Genomic DNA, 14349 nt, shown 5'->3' with positions numbered 1-14349 from the left:
CACCGGCAACCCCCAGAGAAAAACTACAAAGATGCCCGCTGTGGCGGGGAGTTGGTGGTCGGCGTCCGCGTCAGATCCGAGGAGCTGCGGGATATAGAGAGAAGCTGCAAGTATACAGACGTGAAGAGAACGAATTTAATGTTATGTATTAGCTATGGACAACATGGTGAAATATGGTTACTGTCGAGCTAAAATGGGTGGGGCTTCTCATGCTGTGAGTGACGTCGCAGTGGAAAGCCCCCTAACTCAGGGAGTAATAAGGGGTTTCCCTTCAAGTTGTGAGGGTGTCAGTGGAAGTGCTCCACTGTCAGAAGCCAGCTTAGGAGCTTTCAAGCTCCAGTTATGTTCAAATGTTTTCAGTTCATTCCTAACTTTTTTCACTTGTTACTGTTTTAAGAGGGGGTTGCTTGCTGCTATTGAGTTTATGCGCTGTGGTAACTTAATATATCTTTATGGGAAGTGAGTCAGTGAAAGTAATCTCTTTTAATGTTAACGGGGTTCTGAACGTGATTAAGATGAATAAGATACTGTCCAAACTAAGGAAGGAGAAGGCCCAGATTGCATTACTTCAGGAGACACACATGAACCAAGTAGATCACTTGAGATTGAAAAGAAAGGGTTTTAAATATGTATTCTCCTCTTCCGTTAAGTCCAAACACAAGAGGGGTGTGGCTACACTTATCTCTGGTACTCTTAACTATGAACATATCTAAGAACTCTGTGACGAGGAAGGCAGATTGGTTAGAATAAAAGGAAGAATAGAGGGGTCTGAAATCACAATTTTAAATGTTTATGCTCCCCCCGGGAGCGATTGGCTATTCTATAGGAATAGGTTTGATTTATTGGTGGATTCTCAGGGGATAGTTGTCTGTGGGGGGGTTTTAACTTTAGACTTGACCCTAAACTAGACTCCTCCTCCCCGACCAACCAGGTAACAGCACTTACTAGAAAAGTCAATTCCTATATGGTAGAGATGGGGATAATAGATGTATGGAGGGACCGCTACGCATCTACCAGAAATTTCACTCATTACTCTGGTTCCTTTAAAGTGTATGCAAGGCTGGACTACTTTTTTATGTTTAAAGTTGATAGGTTTAGGGTCAAAGACTGTGACATATTAACAAGAGATCTATCTGACCACAGTCCTATCTCTCTATCTTTGCAGGTGGCTAGGAAAAAATGTACCACACTGTGGAAATTGTTATCGCACCTTAATGATCCTGCCATAGTTTCCAAATTAAAGGTAGACATTAAAGAATTTCTAGATGTTAATGACACAGGAGAGGTATCTCCAGCTATTCTTTGGGATACGCTCAAAGCGGTAATGAGAGGTACATTAATTTCTATCGCCTCCCACTTAAAGAGAATCAAAGGGCAAAAATTAGCAGAACTACAGGCAAATTTAAAGTTGAAAGAATAGGAAGACATAAACACCGCAAATCCTACTCTGAAGCAGGATATCAGGAAAATACAGGATGAAATTAATGATATTTACACCCAGGAGGCCCAAAATAACTTAATTTTTTTGAGGCAAAAATACTATGAGACAGGAGGGAAATCTGCAAAATATCTGGCACATAAATAACGCAAACAACTAGAGGAAAGTACGATATACCAAATCAAGGACCCCAAGACTAATATTCTGGAATCAAAATTAGAAGACATTCAGAAATGTTTTGAGACCTTCTTTAGGGAGCTGTACTCACAGCCCAATGCTACGGAGGAGAATTGTACTGATGCCTTTCTTAGCTCTCTAGAATTACCTTCACTCCCGTCTCTCAAAAATGAGCTTCTAACACATCCCATTTTAGTGGAAGAAATTAATGCAGCTCTTTCCAGATTAAAACCAGGTAAGGCAGTTGGGCCGGACGGGTTCAGTTCTCAGTGGTATCGCACCCTGAGGGCAGATCTAGTCCCCACATTGCTGAAGTCATTTAACTACATCCTACAGGAGGGAGAAATCCCACCCTCCTGGAGGGAGGCAACTATTTCAATTATCCCAAAAGAGGGGAAAGATAAACGAGAATGTGGAAACTATCGACCAATCAGTGTCCTTAACTTGGATTACAAACTATTTACTTCTATTCTTGCTCGTAGACTGGAGAAGTTTTTACCTGACCTCATCGATTTAGATCAGACTGGTTTCATTCACTATAGACAAACAACTGACAACATTAGGAGAATATTACACATCTCTACTCAAATTTACAGTAAATCGGGATAATGAGAAAATTAAGTACCTGGGAATATATTTGACTGCGGACCTCTCGCTGCTCTTTCAGGCAAACTACGAGCCAATATCTGCAAGTATAAAAGCTGATTTGCACAGATGGAATCTGGTCCCCTTTATGCGTCTCAGCTCCCGGGTAACCGCAATCAAGATGGACACGCTCCCCAGACTGCTTTATCTTTTTAGAAACTTGCCAATAGAAGTGAGCGATTACCAATTTATTGAGTGGGACAAATGGATCTCCAGATTTATCTGGCAGGGCCGAAAGCCAAGGATTAAATATGCTACCCTCCAGCTCCCCAAGGAAAAGGGAGGACTGGGTCTCCCCTGCCTCAGGAATTACTATTATGTCGCTCAAATAACCCCCCTCTTATATTGGTGTAACAAAACATACACGGCTAGGTGGAAGGAACTGGAGTCCAGCCTGTTGGACCGATTCCCCCTACAAGCTGTAATGGCAGATAAGGGTCTAATGTGCCGGCTGGAAAAGCTGGGGAACCCCTGGTTAACCCACACCCTCCAAGTTTGGCAGAAGGTAATCAACATCTGTGGGATACACAAAATGCTAAAAATCTTCAGGTGGGTTGCTTTCGACTCGGATTTTATTCCAAACAGACACGACTCTAACTTTGAAGCATGGATATCCTATGGCCTTACGACATTCCTCTCTCTTACTCATAGAAATATTGTGCTCAGATTTGAGGCCTTACGGGACGATCACAACCTGACAAAATACAACTTTCATAGAAACTTACAGCTGAGATCATATATTGATCATGAATGCAAACTGTCCGACTTCAATGATGCTGAGTCGCATTTTTTCCTCATCCTGAAAAATGCCACAACCATGACCCCTACTAAATCTATTTCTAAACTATACAAAGCCCTCTCTAGTGCCAGCAAGGATAACACTTTATACACTAAGGATAAATGGGAAAGGGAATCAGGGATTGCTATTTCTGTGGGGGAGTGGGAAAATGTTTTGTACTGCCAGTGGTCCACGTCCAGTTCTATGAGCTGGAAGGAACATGGCTGGAAGAATATTATTAGGTACTTCAAGACTCCATATCAGGAGAGGTACAAAGGGGCTTATATGCAATGCTGGAGACAATGCGGCTCGACTGTTGCTAACCATTTTCATGTCTTTTGGGACTGTCCCAAGTTAAAAAACGTTCAGGTCTCCTTAAGTGCAGTCTTTAACGTTCAAATACCTTTAGATTTTAAGGTTTTATACATGGGTTTGGTCCCCTTTCTGGAATGTAGGAGTGAGATTAAGTTGGTGCAATTACTCTTGGTGGCAAGTAAAAAAACAATTACTAGAAGATGGTTAAGCCCAGCCCAGCCTACCCTAGACGACTGGTTTGGGATCATTTTAGAGATATTTAGGATGGAAAAACTTACATATCTGTTAAGAAATCAAAAAGCCAAATTCTACCAAAGTTGGAACAATTGGATCCAATTCATCACCCCCACGAGGGCTGACTTCACTTGATCTCACTATTACTTGGTTGTTTTTTGTTTGTTTGTTTTTTACATTTACTTCTATTACTATTGCTTGTTTATTTACTTATTTCTTCACAATGATTGCAGCATGGGCACCCCTCCCAGTTTGTGTTTATAGTTCCATGTAATGTGTTCTATATATCTCCTTTGGGAGAGCATGCGAGCAACTCTCCTAGTAATAGCTAGTGGAGGTTAATATGCACCCACTGATCACTTTGTTTACTGATCACTTGTCCAATCCAAATAAAGATATAATTTAAAAAAAACATTTTATTCAAGTTCATCCATATGATGTTGTATCTTAGTATGTTAAGGTTTCATCAAAAATAAAAAGATGGCATGTAATATAATAACAAACTTTACATAAGTATTATAGATTATCTTTTGTTTTTCAGACTGGGTGGCTGTAACCTGTCAGAGAGAAGCTGTGAAGCTCTGTGCTCAGTCCTCAGCTCCCAGTCCTCCAGTCTGAGAGAGCTGGACCTGAGTAACTCTGACCTGCAGGATTCAGGAGTGAAGCTTCTGTCTGCTGGACTAAAGAGTTCACAGTGTGCAGTGGAAACTCTCAGGTCAGGATTCAAACGTTAACACATATGATCATTTAAAATGTGAATTATATTATTGATTGACTTATCTATAGAGCTTTTAGCTAAACTTATATTTATATTTGAGTGGATTATTAGACTGAATTACTGTGTAAAATTTGTCACAGTCATACGATTTTGTTTATTTATTTATTTTTTTAATTCATGTACTGGCCATTTTACATAAATTTGGCTAATCTTCTACAATATATACATTTGATTTCGTTAGGAACAAAATGTTCAAATTACATATTTTGCTGGATATTGGGTATTAATGAAATTATTATGTCTTTAATGACACCACATTTCCATATGTAGGAGGTTACTGGTGGTATTGTTTCAGTGTCTGAGTTTTCCTTGCAAAGAAACATCTGGAATTTAACAATACATATTTTAAAGCTGTTTTCTCCAAAGGGATTTGTATTAGTGATGGTAAATTTGATTCTTTTTACCGAATCGAGTTTAAATGAGTCACTCACCAAAATGAATCGGGTTTTTTAAGTCATTTGAGTCTCTGAGTCAGTTGCCCAGAGAGTGCCAAAAATGTACTTTTTCTCTCAAACTTAATTTGTTTTTATTTTCATGTAAATCCTACTGCTACGATGAGTGACTGAAAAATAAAAACAACTATTTCATAGAGCAAAAAAGAATAAGATTTCTAAATTGGACATTTATTTTTGTTTATGTTATTAGTATTTCCTCTTTATCATCTTTGCACAAAAACAAAGTGTAGACTGAATGTTATATTGCATCAGTCAGACTATCAGGCTTCATCTCAGATGAAGGAGTGACTCTTCCGTGGTAACAAACTGTGAGTTTCAGCAGCTGAGAGGCAGGAGGGAAGGGTGAGTGAGTGGTCTTGATGCATTCTCAGTCTAGACTAGACTAGAAAGAGGGGCGCTGCTCTTGTGGCGACCAGCAGGTTGTCTCTCTCTGTCAGTGTCAGTGTTTTAACTTATTTTATTTCATTCTTTTATTCCTTTATATATATATTTTTTTGCCTGAGGAAATTCTATAGCATCGGCTTGTGCTTTGTGGAACTTCTTTTAACGAAGATGGGTTTTTTATTTCGCATGATTTTATTGGCAATCCTGACGGTTGTTTGGAGTCATTCCTTTACCATCAATAATCCTGGCTAATGTGCAGTCTCTGAGGAGTAAATTGGATGAACTGCATTTGAATGTTGCACACTTACGTGACTACAGGGATACATGTCTAATGGCATTCACAGAGACTTGGCTCAAGGACTCTGACCCTGATTGTTCTCTGGAACTAAATGGCTTCGGGTTTCCCATACGTTTGGATCGAGACCCCGGAGCTACCCAGAAATCTCAAGGAGGAGTGTGTTTGTATATAAATCAGAAATGGTGTAAAAATGTGACCGTTCGTAGACAAGTGTGTCTGCCTGACATTGAGCTCCTCTCTGTGTCTTTGAGGCCGTTTTATCTGCCGAGGGAATTCCCACAGATCAACGTCACCATTGTTTACATCCACCCTAAAGCGAATCCTAAGAATGCGACTGACACCATCTCCATTTTTTTCCTAATAACAAACCATGGTCTTCAAAAGGTCTTATGAGGCTGATTCATGAAAGGAAAAAAGCTTTTATTGAAGGGAATATCTTGAAAGTTAGAGAAATTAGGAAGGAGATCAGATCAGAAATTAAAAAAGCCAAAGTAAAATACAAGGATAAGGTAGAGGCGGAGATGGGTAGCAATAACTTAAGGGTGGCCTGGGCAGGCATGAAACACATGACTGGTCACTGTTACAGTGACTGTAATAAGATAAGTCTTCCTGGTTTTAGTTCAGACTCTCAGTTAGCAAGTAGAGAAGCTTATAGACCCTCTACAATTTGCATACAGGCCTCGTAGACGTGTTGATGATGCAGTGGTCACTCTGTTGAACTTCCTTTATCGCCATCTTGATGGCGCCAAAGCTCATGCTCAGCTCTTATTTATTGATTTTTCTTCAGCTTTTAATACTATCCAGCCACATCTTTTAGCTGATAAACTTCTTAACCAGTTTACACTTGATCTTAATCTCGTTGGTTGGGTTTTAAACTTTTTAACTGACAGATCTCAGTGTGTGAGAGTGAACGGCTGTTTTTCCAAACAGCTGAACTCTTCCACTGGCTCACCACAAGGTTGTTGTCTCTCTCCTCTACTGTATATTTTGTACACTAATGACTGTCGCAGTACACAGGCCAACAGGCATTTCATTAAATACGCAGATGACACAGTCATTGTAAGCCTCCTTCATGGTGAAGAGGATTCCCATGGGCCTGTTGTGGATGAGTTTGTTTCGTGGTGTGATCAGTCCTTCTTAATGATCAGCACCTTGAAAACCAAGGACATGGTTATTGACTTCAGGGAGACATCCCCTCATCCTGCGCTAACAGTGGTAAATGTGCAGCCATTGAACTGGTGGACAGTTATAAGTATTTGGGGGTTGTTCTTGATAAAGCTCTGTGCTTTGAGTCACATCTTGCTGCTACAGTGAAAAAGGTTCAACAAAGACTTTTTAAGGAGGTTGAGAGGTTTCAATGTTTCATCTGCAATGATGACTCGTTTTTTATAAAAGTTTTATTGAATCTGTTTTAACTTTCTGTATCATTGCTTGGTACGGTAATATGTCTCTGAATAATAAGACCAGACTTAACAACCTGGTTAAAGTGGCTGGTAAGATTTCAGGGAGGTCTCAGGTCCAGCTTGTGGACTTTTATAACAGGCAGGTGCTGAGGAAGGCGACCTCTGTCATGTTGTGTTCAGATCATCCTCTCTTTAATGATTTTCAACTGCTTCCATCAGGTCGTCGTTATAAAGTGCCTGCAGTGAAGACAAAGAGACATAGATTGTCTTTTGTACCTACTGCTATTATCATAGTTAATAACACTGAACCATATGTGTTGTTGCCATTGCACATTGTACTTTTTTGATGAAAAATCTAGGTTGTTTTCTCAGGCTTATATTATATTATATTATTTTGGAGTGTGTATGTGATGTGTTGGTTGCCTGTTTGTTTGTTTGTACGGACATCTACAACTATATGTAAAAATACAAAACAAAACAATTTTCAATTTGTTCTAGTTTATTGCACTTTTTGCTGTATATGTATATATGCATATGTAGTTACTATGGACTGAATGCATACATATTATTAAAATTTGGGCTATAACGGTTGTATTGATGTATAGCAACTTGAACTGCTCCCCAAAATGGCACTACAGCAGTGGTTCCCAAACTTTTTTTGCTGGGCCCCCCTTTGTTTTACACGAAAAACGTTCGCCTCCCCCCCGGCGCGTGAACAGCACGCACACGCACTAACACATCCTCCAACCACACACGCCCATATTTTGCTCCATTGCGGTTTATTTCACACCTCAAACATTTAGTAAACAATTAAGCAAATACAAGTAATCTGCAATAAATTACAGGTAGTAAGAAAATAAGCTACTAAATCTTTTACGCTACGTCCGCACCTACACTGGTATTTTTGAAAACGCAGCTGTTTCATCCAAACAGTGTTTCAAATCACCAAAAACTGAGATTTTTTTAAAACTCCTTTTTTGCGGACGAGGAATACAGAGTTCATCTGGCAACGTCAAAGGTTGCGCCTTTTTTCACGTCACGTTATTGTTTATGTGAGATGAATTGCAGAATGGCAGACAGAGACAAAATACTGTTACTCTGAGTATCTGCAGGTTTCACACGCAGTTACTGTCCCTCCATTTACAAAGGCGTCACGGGTAGTTGTTTTTTCTTCTTCTGTAATACTAATCAACATTGCTGTCAATACATTTTCAAAAAATGCCTCTCTGTGCAAAATGGGTTCAAAAACATAAACAGCTGTGGGATCCTGTTTGTCTGTGATTTGAATCGAGGGAACAAATCGTGGCAGGATCAGCCTGATGTTATTTGTATCCCGCTGTAACTTTACTCTATAAAGAGCAAACATCTCCAAAATGTCAGGAGTAGTTAGTCACTACAACAAGTGTTTGTGAACTAAAAATTAAGAATGTGGGATCCTGTTTGTCCATGATTGGAAGAGCCCAGCGCTGCTCCCGACGCAGGGACCTACCTCAGCACCTGTGCAGGTGAAGCCAAAGGGCAGATTTGCTTCACCATATTTTCTAGTCTTTGGCTTAGAATGAAGTTGGTTTGGAAACATATTCAGCGATGCTTCATCTCCTGCTTTGCGTTTCTGTGGGCGCCGTGCTAGCAGTGTTCAAGCGTTTTGTTCCCCTCCCTTTTCATACCGCGCCCCCCCTGCCATGGCTCTGCGCCCCCCCTAGGGGGCGGGCACCACAGTTTGGGAAGGTCTGCACTACAGCATGTAAAAATCTAAAGATAAGCTCTGGCAGACTTGGTTCTATGGTAGGTCTTAAAGGGTTTAACATCAAAGATTCAGTGGAGAGCTACTGTAACAGCTGAACAGAAAAACTCTTCCTCCCCTGGTGTGCTACTCTTCACAACCCGCAGGACTTTCACCCTCAAGAGATGGAAAAGGGGAACGAGGGCCGACGTCCAGGTGAAACTGAGAAGCTACCAGAGGCTAGCTTCTTGGCTGTGGGGAGAATCCTGGTGCCTGCGTCCACTTCCTCTCCTGACATTTAGTTAATATGTTACGCCGGTGACTGGGACCTGGGCTCTGTGGCTCAGAAGCAGTTTTTCTCACGGTGTGTCCGTCAAACGTTCACTGTTTTTATTGATAACAGCTATGTCTGCTCATCGATCATTGCTTCCCCCAGCTCTGGAGTCGCTGCCCTGCCCAGCAGGTCCACAGGTCTGCATTGTCTTTATTTCAAGTGCCGCTGCAGTCAGCTGTTGATTTTGCAGATCGACCGTCATCAACTCGGTTGGCCCCGCTTAACGTTCGCTCCATAACAAACAAATCATTTATTCTAAGCGATCTCTTTATTAAAGAGTCTCTAGATTTCATGTGTCTGACTGAGACGTGGCAGCAAAATAAGAATTATGTCCAATGTTCCCTCTAATGTTTCATGTGTCTGAGCGAACACACAAACTCCCTGAGCGGTCCCTTGGATCACTGGATCACGTTGTCATTAACGTGGCTTCACTCTACATCAACCAAAACACCGGTGTCGGCACATGAGGACGCTGTCATAGCCCGTCAGCGACGTTGATTAGCTGCGTATATACGAATGTGAATCATTGGCTGGACTATGGGATAAGGCGGCATCGTTCTAAATACTGGAGCAGCCAGTCACTGACTAACACTGCAAAGCAGAATTGTTAACGTATTTATTTTAATTTCAATTCAGGTTAGTATTTAGTATTTAGTATTTATTTATTTATTGTCATTGTCAAGAACAATGAAATTGCGTTTGGGGCTTCCATACAACCCCCAAAAAAAGAAGAAAATAATAAATACCCCTTAAAACCCAAGTGTACATATTTAACCCAGTGTGACTCCAATGCAATAAGACAATCCTTAGCAACAACATGAGAACATGACAAGTAATGTTCGTAGAAAATCAGACAAAGACCTGAGAAACATGACAAAGTACAACAATGCAACCCATTCAATATTATTGTACTGTGAGATATGATATCAGATATGATAGTTATCTATTTAAGAAGGAGGGGGGGGCAGGAGGGGGAAGAGAATAAAGATATGATGCACCAATGCAGACCAGTTCATTGCTATTAAGAAGTTGGATATGGTTATTGTCCGTGAGAGGGGGGCAGAGAGTTCAGGAGCCTCACAGCCTGTTAGATATCTTTTTGTGCGCAATGCAGATACTCTGTGTGCAGAGAGCGTGTCAGCGGATTGCGCCCGTGCGCAGCTTAGAGGGAACATTGATTATGTCCACTTGAATGAAATCTGCCCGGCTGGCTGCTCCGTCATCTGAACTCCGCGTCTTTTAGGACGTGGTGGAGGACTCGCTGTTGTTTACCAGGACAGATTCACATGCAGTCTGATGACCTCGGACTCCTTTTCTGCATTTGAGTCACAGATGATGGTCAGTTCTCTAAAAACCAGTTATTGTATTTTATTCTACCTGATGGGGTCTTTCTAACTGAATTTAATGACCTTCTGACATCCATCATTTCATTGGAGAAGGTTGGGAGATTTGAGCCGTCATATTGATGAAGCATCCTGTAACACTGCTGCTGAGCTCATCACTGTCACTGAGTCTTTTAACTTTAGGCAGCATGTTTCTGGCCCCACACATACAAAGGGTCACACACTGGATCTTGTTTTCTCCCTGGGTTTAAATATACATGATGTATGTGTGGAGGATGTCCATGTGAGTGACCATAGCTGCATATTTTTATTTTACTTGGATCCTTCATCTCCTAAACTGATGATCCAAAGGCGGATTATAAACCAAGATGCTGCTGGAAGGTTCTCTGCCATGTTTGACCCTCGCATGGCTCGTAGTGACCTCGACTCACGTATTTTATCCTTTAATGATCAATGCAAGTTGTTGGAAAGCCCACTGATAACATGTTTACATGGCTAAAATGTTATGGCTCATTCATTGATAGTATTTTCGCCATAGAAATTGTTATGTCCTATATTGTTGAACCCACCATGTCTATGCTGATGCTCTTTGAACGCACCACATACGTACTCGAGGCCATGCAGTGGCTGCTAGTCTGTGTTCTCAGTATTTTTATGTGTCAGTTCCAGTTTTAGAGCTCTAAAGTGCAGCTATCGTGTTAGGAATATGTTAGGAATAGACAGGAACAGACAGGAACACTGAGCACACTGAGGTCAAATCTTTATTTAGGGCGACCGTGGCTCAGGGGGTTGGGAATCGCATCTGTAACCGGAAGGTCACCGGTTCGATCCCTGGGCTCTCTGTCCTGGTCGTTGTGTCCTTGGGCTTTACCCTACTTGGCTACAACCGTAGCTGCCTCCACCAGTGTATGAATGTGAGAGTGACTGAATAGTGGCATTGTAAAGCGCTTTGGGTGCCTTGAAAAGCGCTATATAAATCCAATCCATTATTATTATTATTATTTTACCACTCGCTGCATTCTTGATGTTCATGTTCTTCTCTTTCCCCTCACCCTGCAACCAGTCATGGTAGATGCTCCTCCTGGAGCCTGTTTTCACTGGGAGGATCTTTGTGTCAAAGGGAGTTCTTCTTCCCACCATCACCAAGTGCTGCTCACAGTGGAGGCGGTTACCTTACACTGTTAAACAGCTTCAGATGACTCTTGTTGTCTGTTGGGTATTGTCACTTATAAATAAAGTTACATTGAATGGATGTATGGATGGATAGATGTTATTGTGACGAAGAGAAAACGATTGTTGACAGATTGATTGTTGTTTTGTGTGTCTGCAGTCTGTCAGGCTGTCTGATCACAGAGGAAGGCTGTACTTCTCTGGCCTCAGCTCTGACCTCCAACCCCTCCCATCTGAGACAGCTGGACCTGAGCTACAATCATCCAGGTGATTCAGGAATTAAGCTGCTGTCGGCTGGACTGAAGGATCCAGGCTGGAGACTGGACACTCTCAGGTATGGAGAGAATGTCTGATAGAGGAGGAAGAGCTGGAAACATTTCCTGTGTCCTTCACTCACTTCCTGTTTGTTTCCTGCAGATGAGACATGAACAATCACACATGCAGGAATATTTTCAGGGACAGACACACTAGTCTAGCTGGATAGTTCATGGATATTTATGTAGGGGTCTCCAAGGAGTCTGGTTGCAGGAACATTTAGGTCACAGGTGTACCTGAGATAGATACCAGTGTACCTAATAAAGTGTCAGCCATGTGTATGTTTCCCATGCTGTATGTCCACAGTGACAGAAGGATGAAACAAGGCTGTGAATCATTTCAGTCTGTGTTTGTGACAAAGAGGCAGACAGGAGCAGCTAACATTTGGAAATGGAAGCTTAAATAATGACAAACTCTACATTCACAGCTGAATTAACAATAAATTTGTTCTCAAGTGCACATTTAGCAGCTAATGCTATTACTGTTTTCCCTTGCTTTCTACAACTTGAGCAGCTATTGCTAAGTAGGCCACTTTGCTCTGCTAAGGATTTATGTGACCATGATGGAAACTCTGATAAGCTAATGCTGCTAAGCTAATACTGTTTATGGGCCCTGTTAGAATCAATATTTCATTCTCATTCTGTTGTTTGAGAACGTTTCACATCATTATAACACAAGAGAAAAGGGTATTAGCGTTAGCTACTAATGCTTATTCACCTCAAATTAGCTTTAGCTGCTAATGGTAGCCTACTTAGCAATAACTGCTCACTAATATAATGCTAATTCACATCAAATTAGCATTAGCTGCTCAAGTTGTTATAAGGAAAGAGAAAACGGTATTAGCATTAGCTGCTAATAATTGTTCACCCCTAATTAGAGTTAGCCCCTAATGGCAGCCTACTTAGCATTAACTCCTGACGTCGTTGTAATGCAGGGGAAAAGAGTTACCATTATCGGATAATGCTAATTCACATCAAATTAACATTAGTTAACAACGGTAGACTTCGTATCATTAGCTGCTGTCATTCTTACAAAGCAAACAGTATGAGCATTAGCTGTTAATGCTTTCTCATCTAACATTAGAATTGGCCACTAATGGCGTATTGTTAAAAAGTAAAAAAACACATTGTTAGCATAAGCGGATGATGCTAATTCACCTAAATTAGCATTAGCTAATGATGGCTACATACCTAGCATTAGCTACTGATATTGATATAAATCAAGAAAATATGGTATTAGCATTAGCTTTTAATGCTTTTTCATCTAAAATTAGAATTAGCCACTAATGGCGTGCTATTTAGCATTACCTCTTCACATCGCAGGGGAAAAGTTAAAATTAAATTTAAAAAAATGTTCAGATTAGCTACTCATATTGTTAAAAAGTAAGAAAAAACATTGTTAGCATAAGCGGATAATGCTAATTCACCTCAAATTAGTATTAGCTAATAACGGCAACCTACTTAGCATTAGCTGGTCATATTGTTATAATGCAAGAAAATATGGTATTAGCATTAGCTGCCAATTCCTAAATACCTAAAATTAGCATTACCTGTAATGGAAGTCTACTTAGCATTAACTCCTCACTAATGTAATGCTAATTCACATCAAATTAGCTTTAGCTTTAGTATTAGCTGCTAGCACCAGCCTACCCAGCACTAGCTGCTCACATTGTTAAAAGGGAAGAGAAAACGATATTAGCATTAGCTGGTAATAATTATTCACCCCTAATTAGAATTAGCTGCTAATGGCAGCATACTTAGCATTAACTCCTCACATCGTTATAATGCAAATGAGGCTAACTTACATTAAATTAGACTGCTGTTATTAGCTAATGCTATTTAGCAGTAGCTGCTCACATTGTTATAAAGCAAAGGAAAACGATATGAGCATTAGGTTCTAATGCGTATTTGCCTTTAATTAGACGTAGGTGCTAATGGCGACCTACTCAGCATTAGCAGCTCAGATGTTGTATTGCTAGGGAAAAGAGTGTTAGCATTAGCCGTTCACATTGTTATAAAGTTAAGGGAAATAGTGTTAGCATTAGCTACTCACATTGTTAAAAAGTAAGTGTTAGCATTAGTGCATAATGCTAATTCACATCCAATTAGCATTAGTTAATAACGGCAGCCTATTTAGCATTAGCAGATAATGTTGAATTTGGCCCACTGGAAAAGTTAAGAACTCAAGATTTAGGAGTGTTTCTCGATAGCTCTTTCTCATTTGAGAAACAAATAAATGTTGTTATTAAAACCAGCTGTAAGCTTTATATTGTTGATTGTCATTTCCCATATGGAAAAGATATATAAATCTTATAAAGTTTGTATCTGTCTTGTGTGAAACTTGTATGAAAAGCATACAAGAGTGAAAACAGATATAAGATCCCTTGAAAAATTATATAATGAAACTTGTATGTTTTCGATACTTACTAAAACAATATATGAAAGTAATGAGAAAGTGGCCACTTTCGTGAGTATGACTTTCATCATATAAGTTTTTAGTCTTTTCCATATGGGATATGCTTAAAAATATTTACTCATACATGCTTAGTTTTATAATCGA

General features: G+C 40.3%; 1 protein-coding gene across 1 annotated transcript in view; it reads left to right on the top strand.

The window, feature by feature from the left end:
- The window catches only part of LOC146679688 (protein NLRC3-like), a 28290-nt gene extending 15883 nt beyond the window's left edge, over nt 1-12407 (top strand). The window contains exons 7-8 of the mRNA XM_085450099.1: nt 4129-4302; nt 11636-12407. Coding sequence (XP_085306225.1) covers nt 4129-4302; nt 11636-11828 — 367 coding nt within the window. The 3' untranslated portion in view covers nt 11829-12407. The remainder of the gene's footprint in view (nt 1-4128; nt 4303-11635) is intronic.
- The last annotated feature ends 1942 nt before the right edge of the window (nt 12408-14349 follow it).

This window comes from Copadichromis virginalis, unplaced genomic scaffold (genome assembly GCF_057382275.1).
Source record: "Copadichromis virginalis isolate Kocher_CV1m ecotype Utaka unplaced genomic scaffold, C_Virginalis_male_GT1.1 unmapped_scaffold_1, whole genome shotgun sequence".
NCBI classification, from domain to species: Eukaryota; Metazoa; Chordata; class Actinopteri; order Cichliformes; family Cichlidae; genus Copadichromis; species Copadichromis virginalis.
The sequence above is the reverse complement of the archived record's forward strand: the minus strand, read 5'-3'. Positions and strand labels throughout refer to the sequence as shown.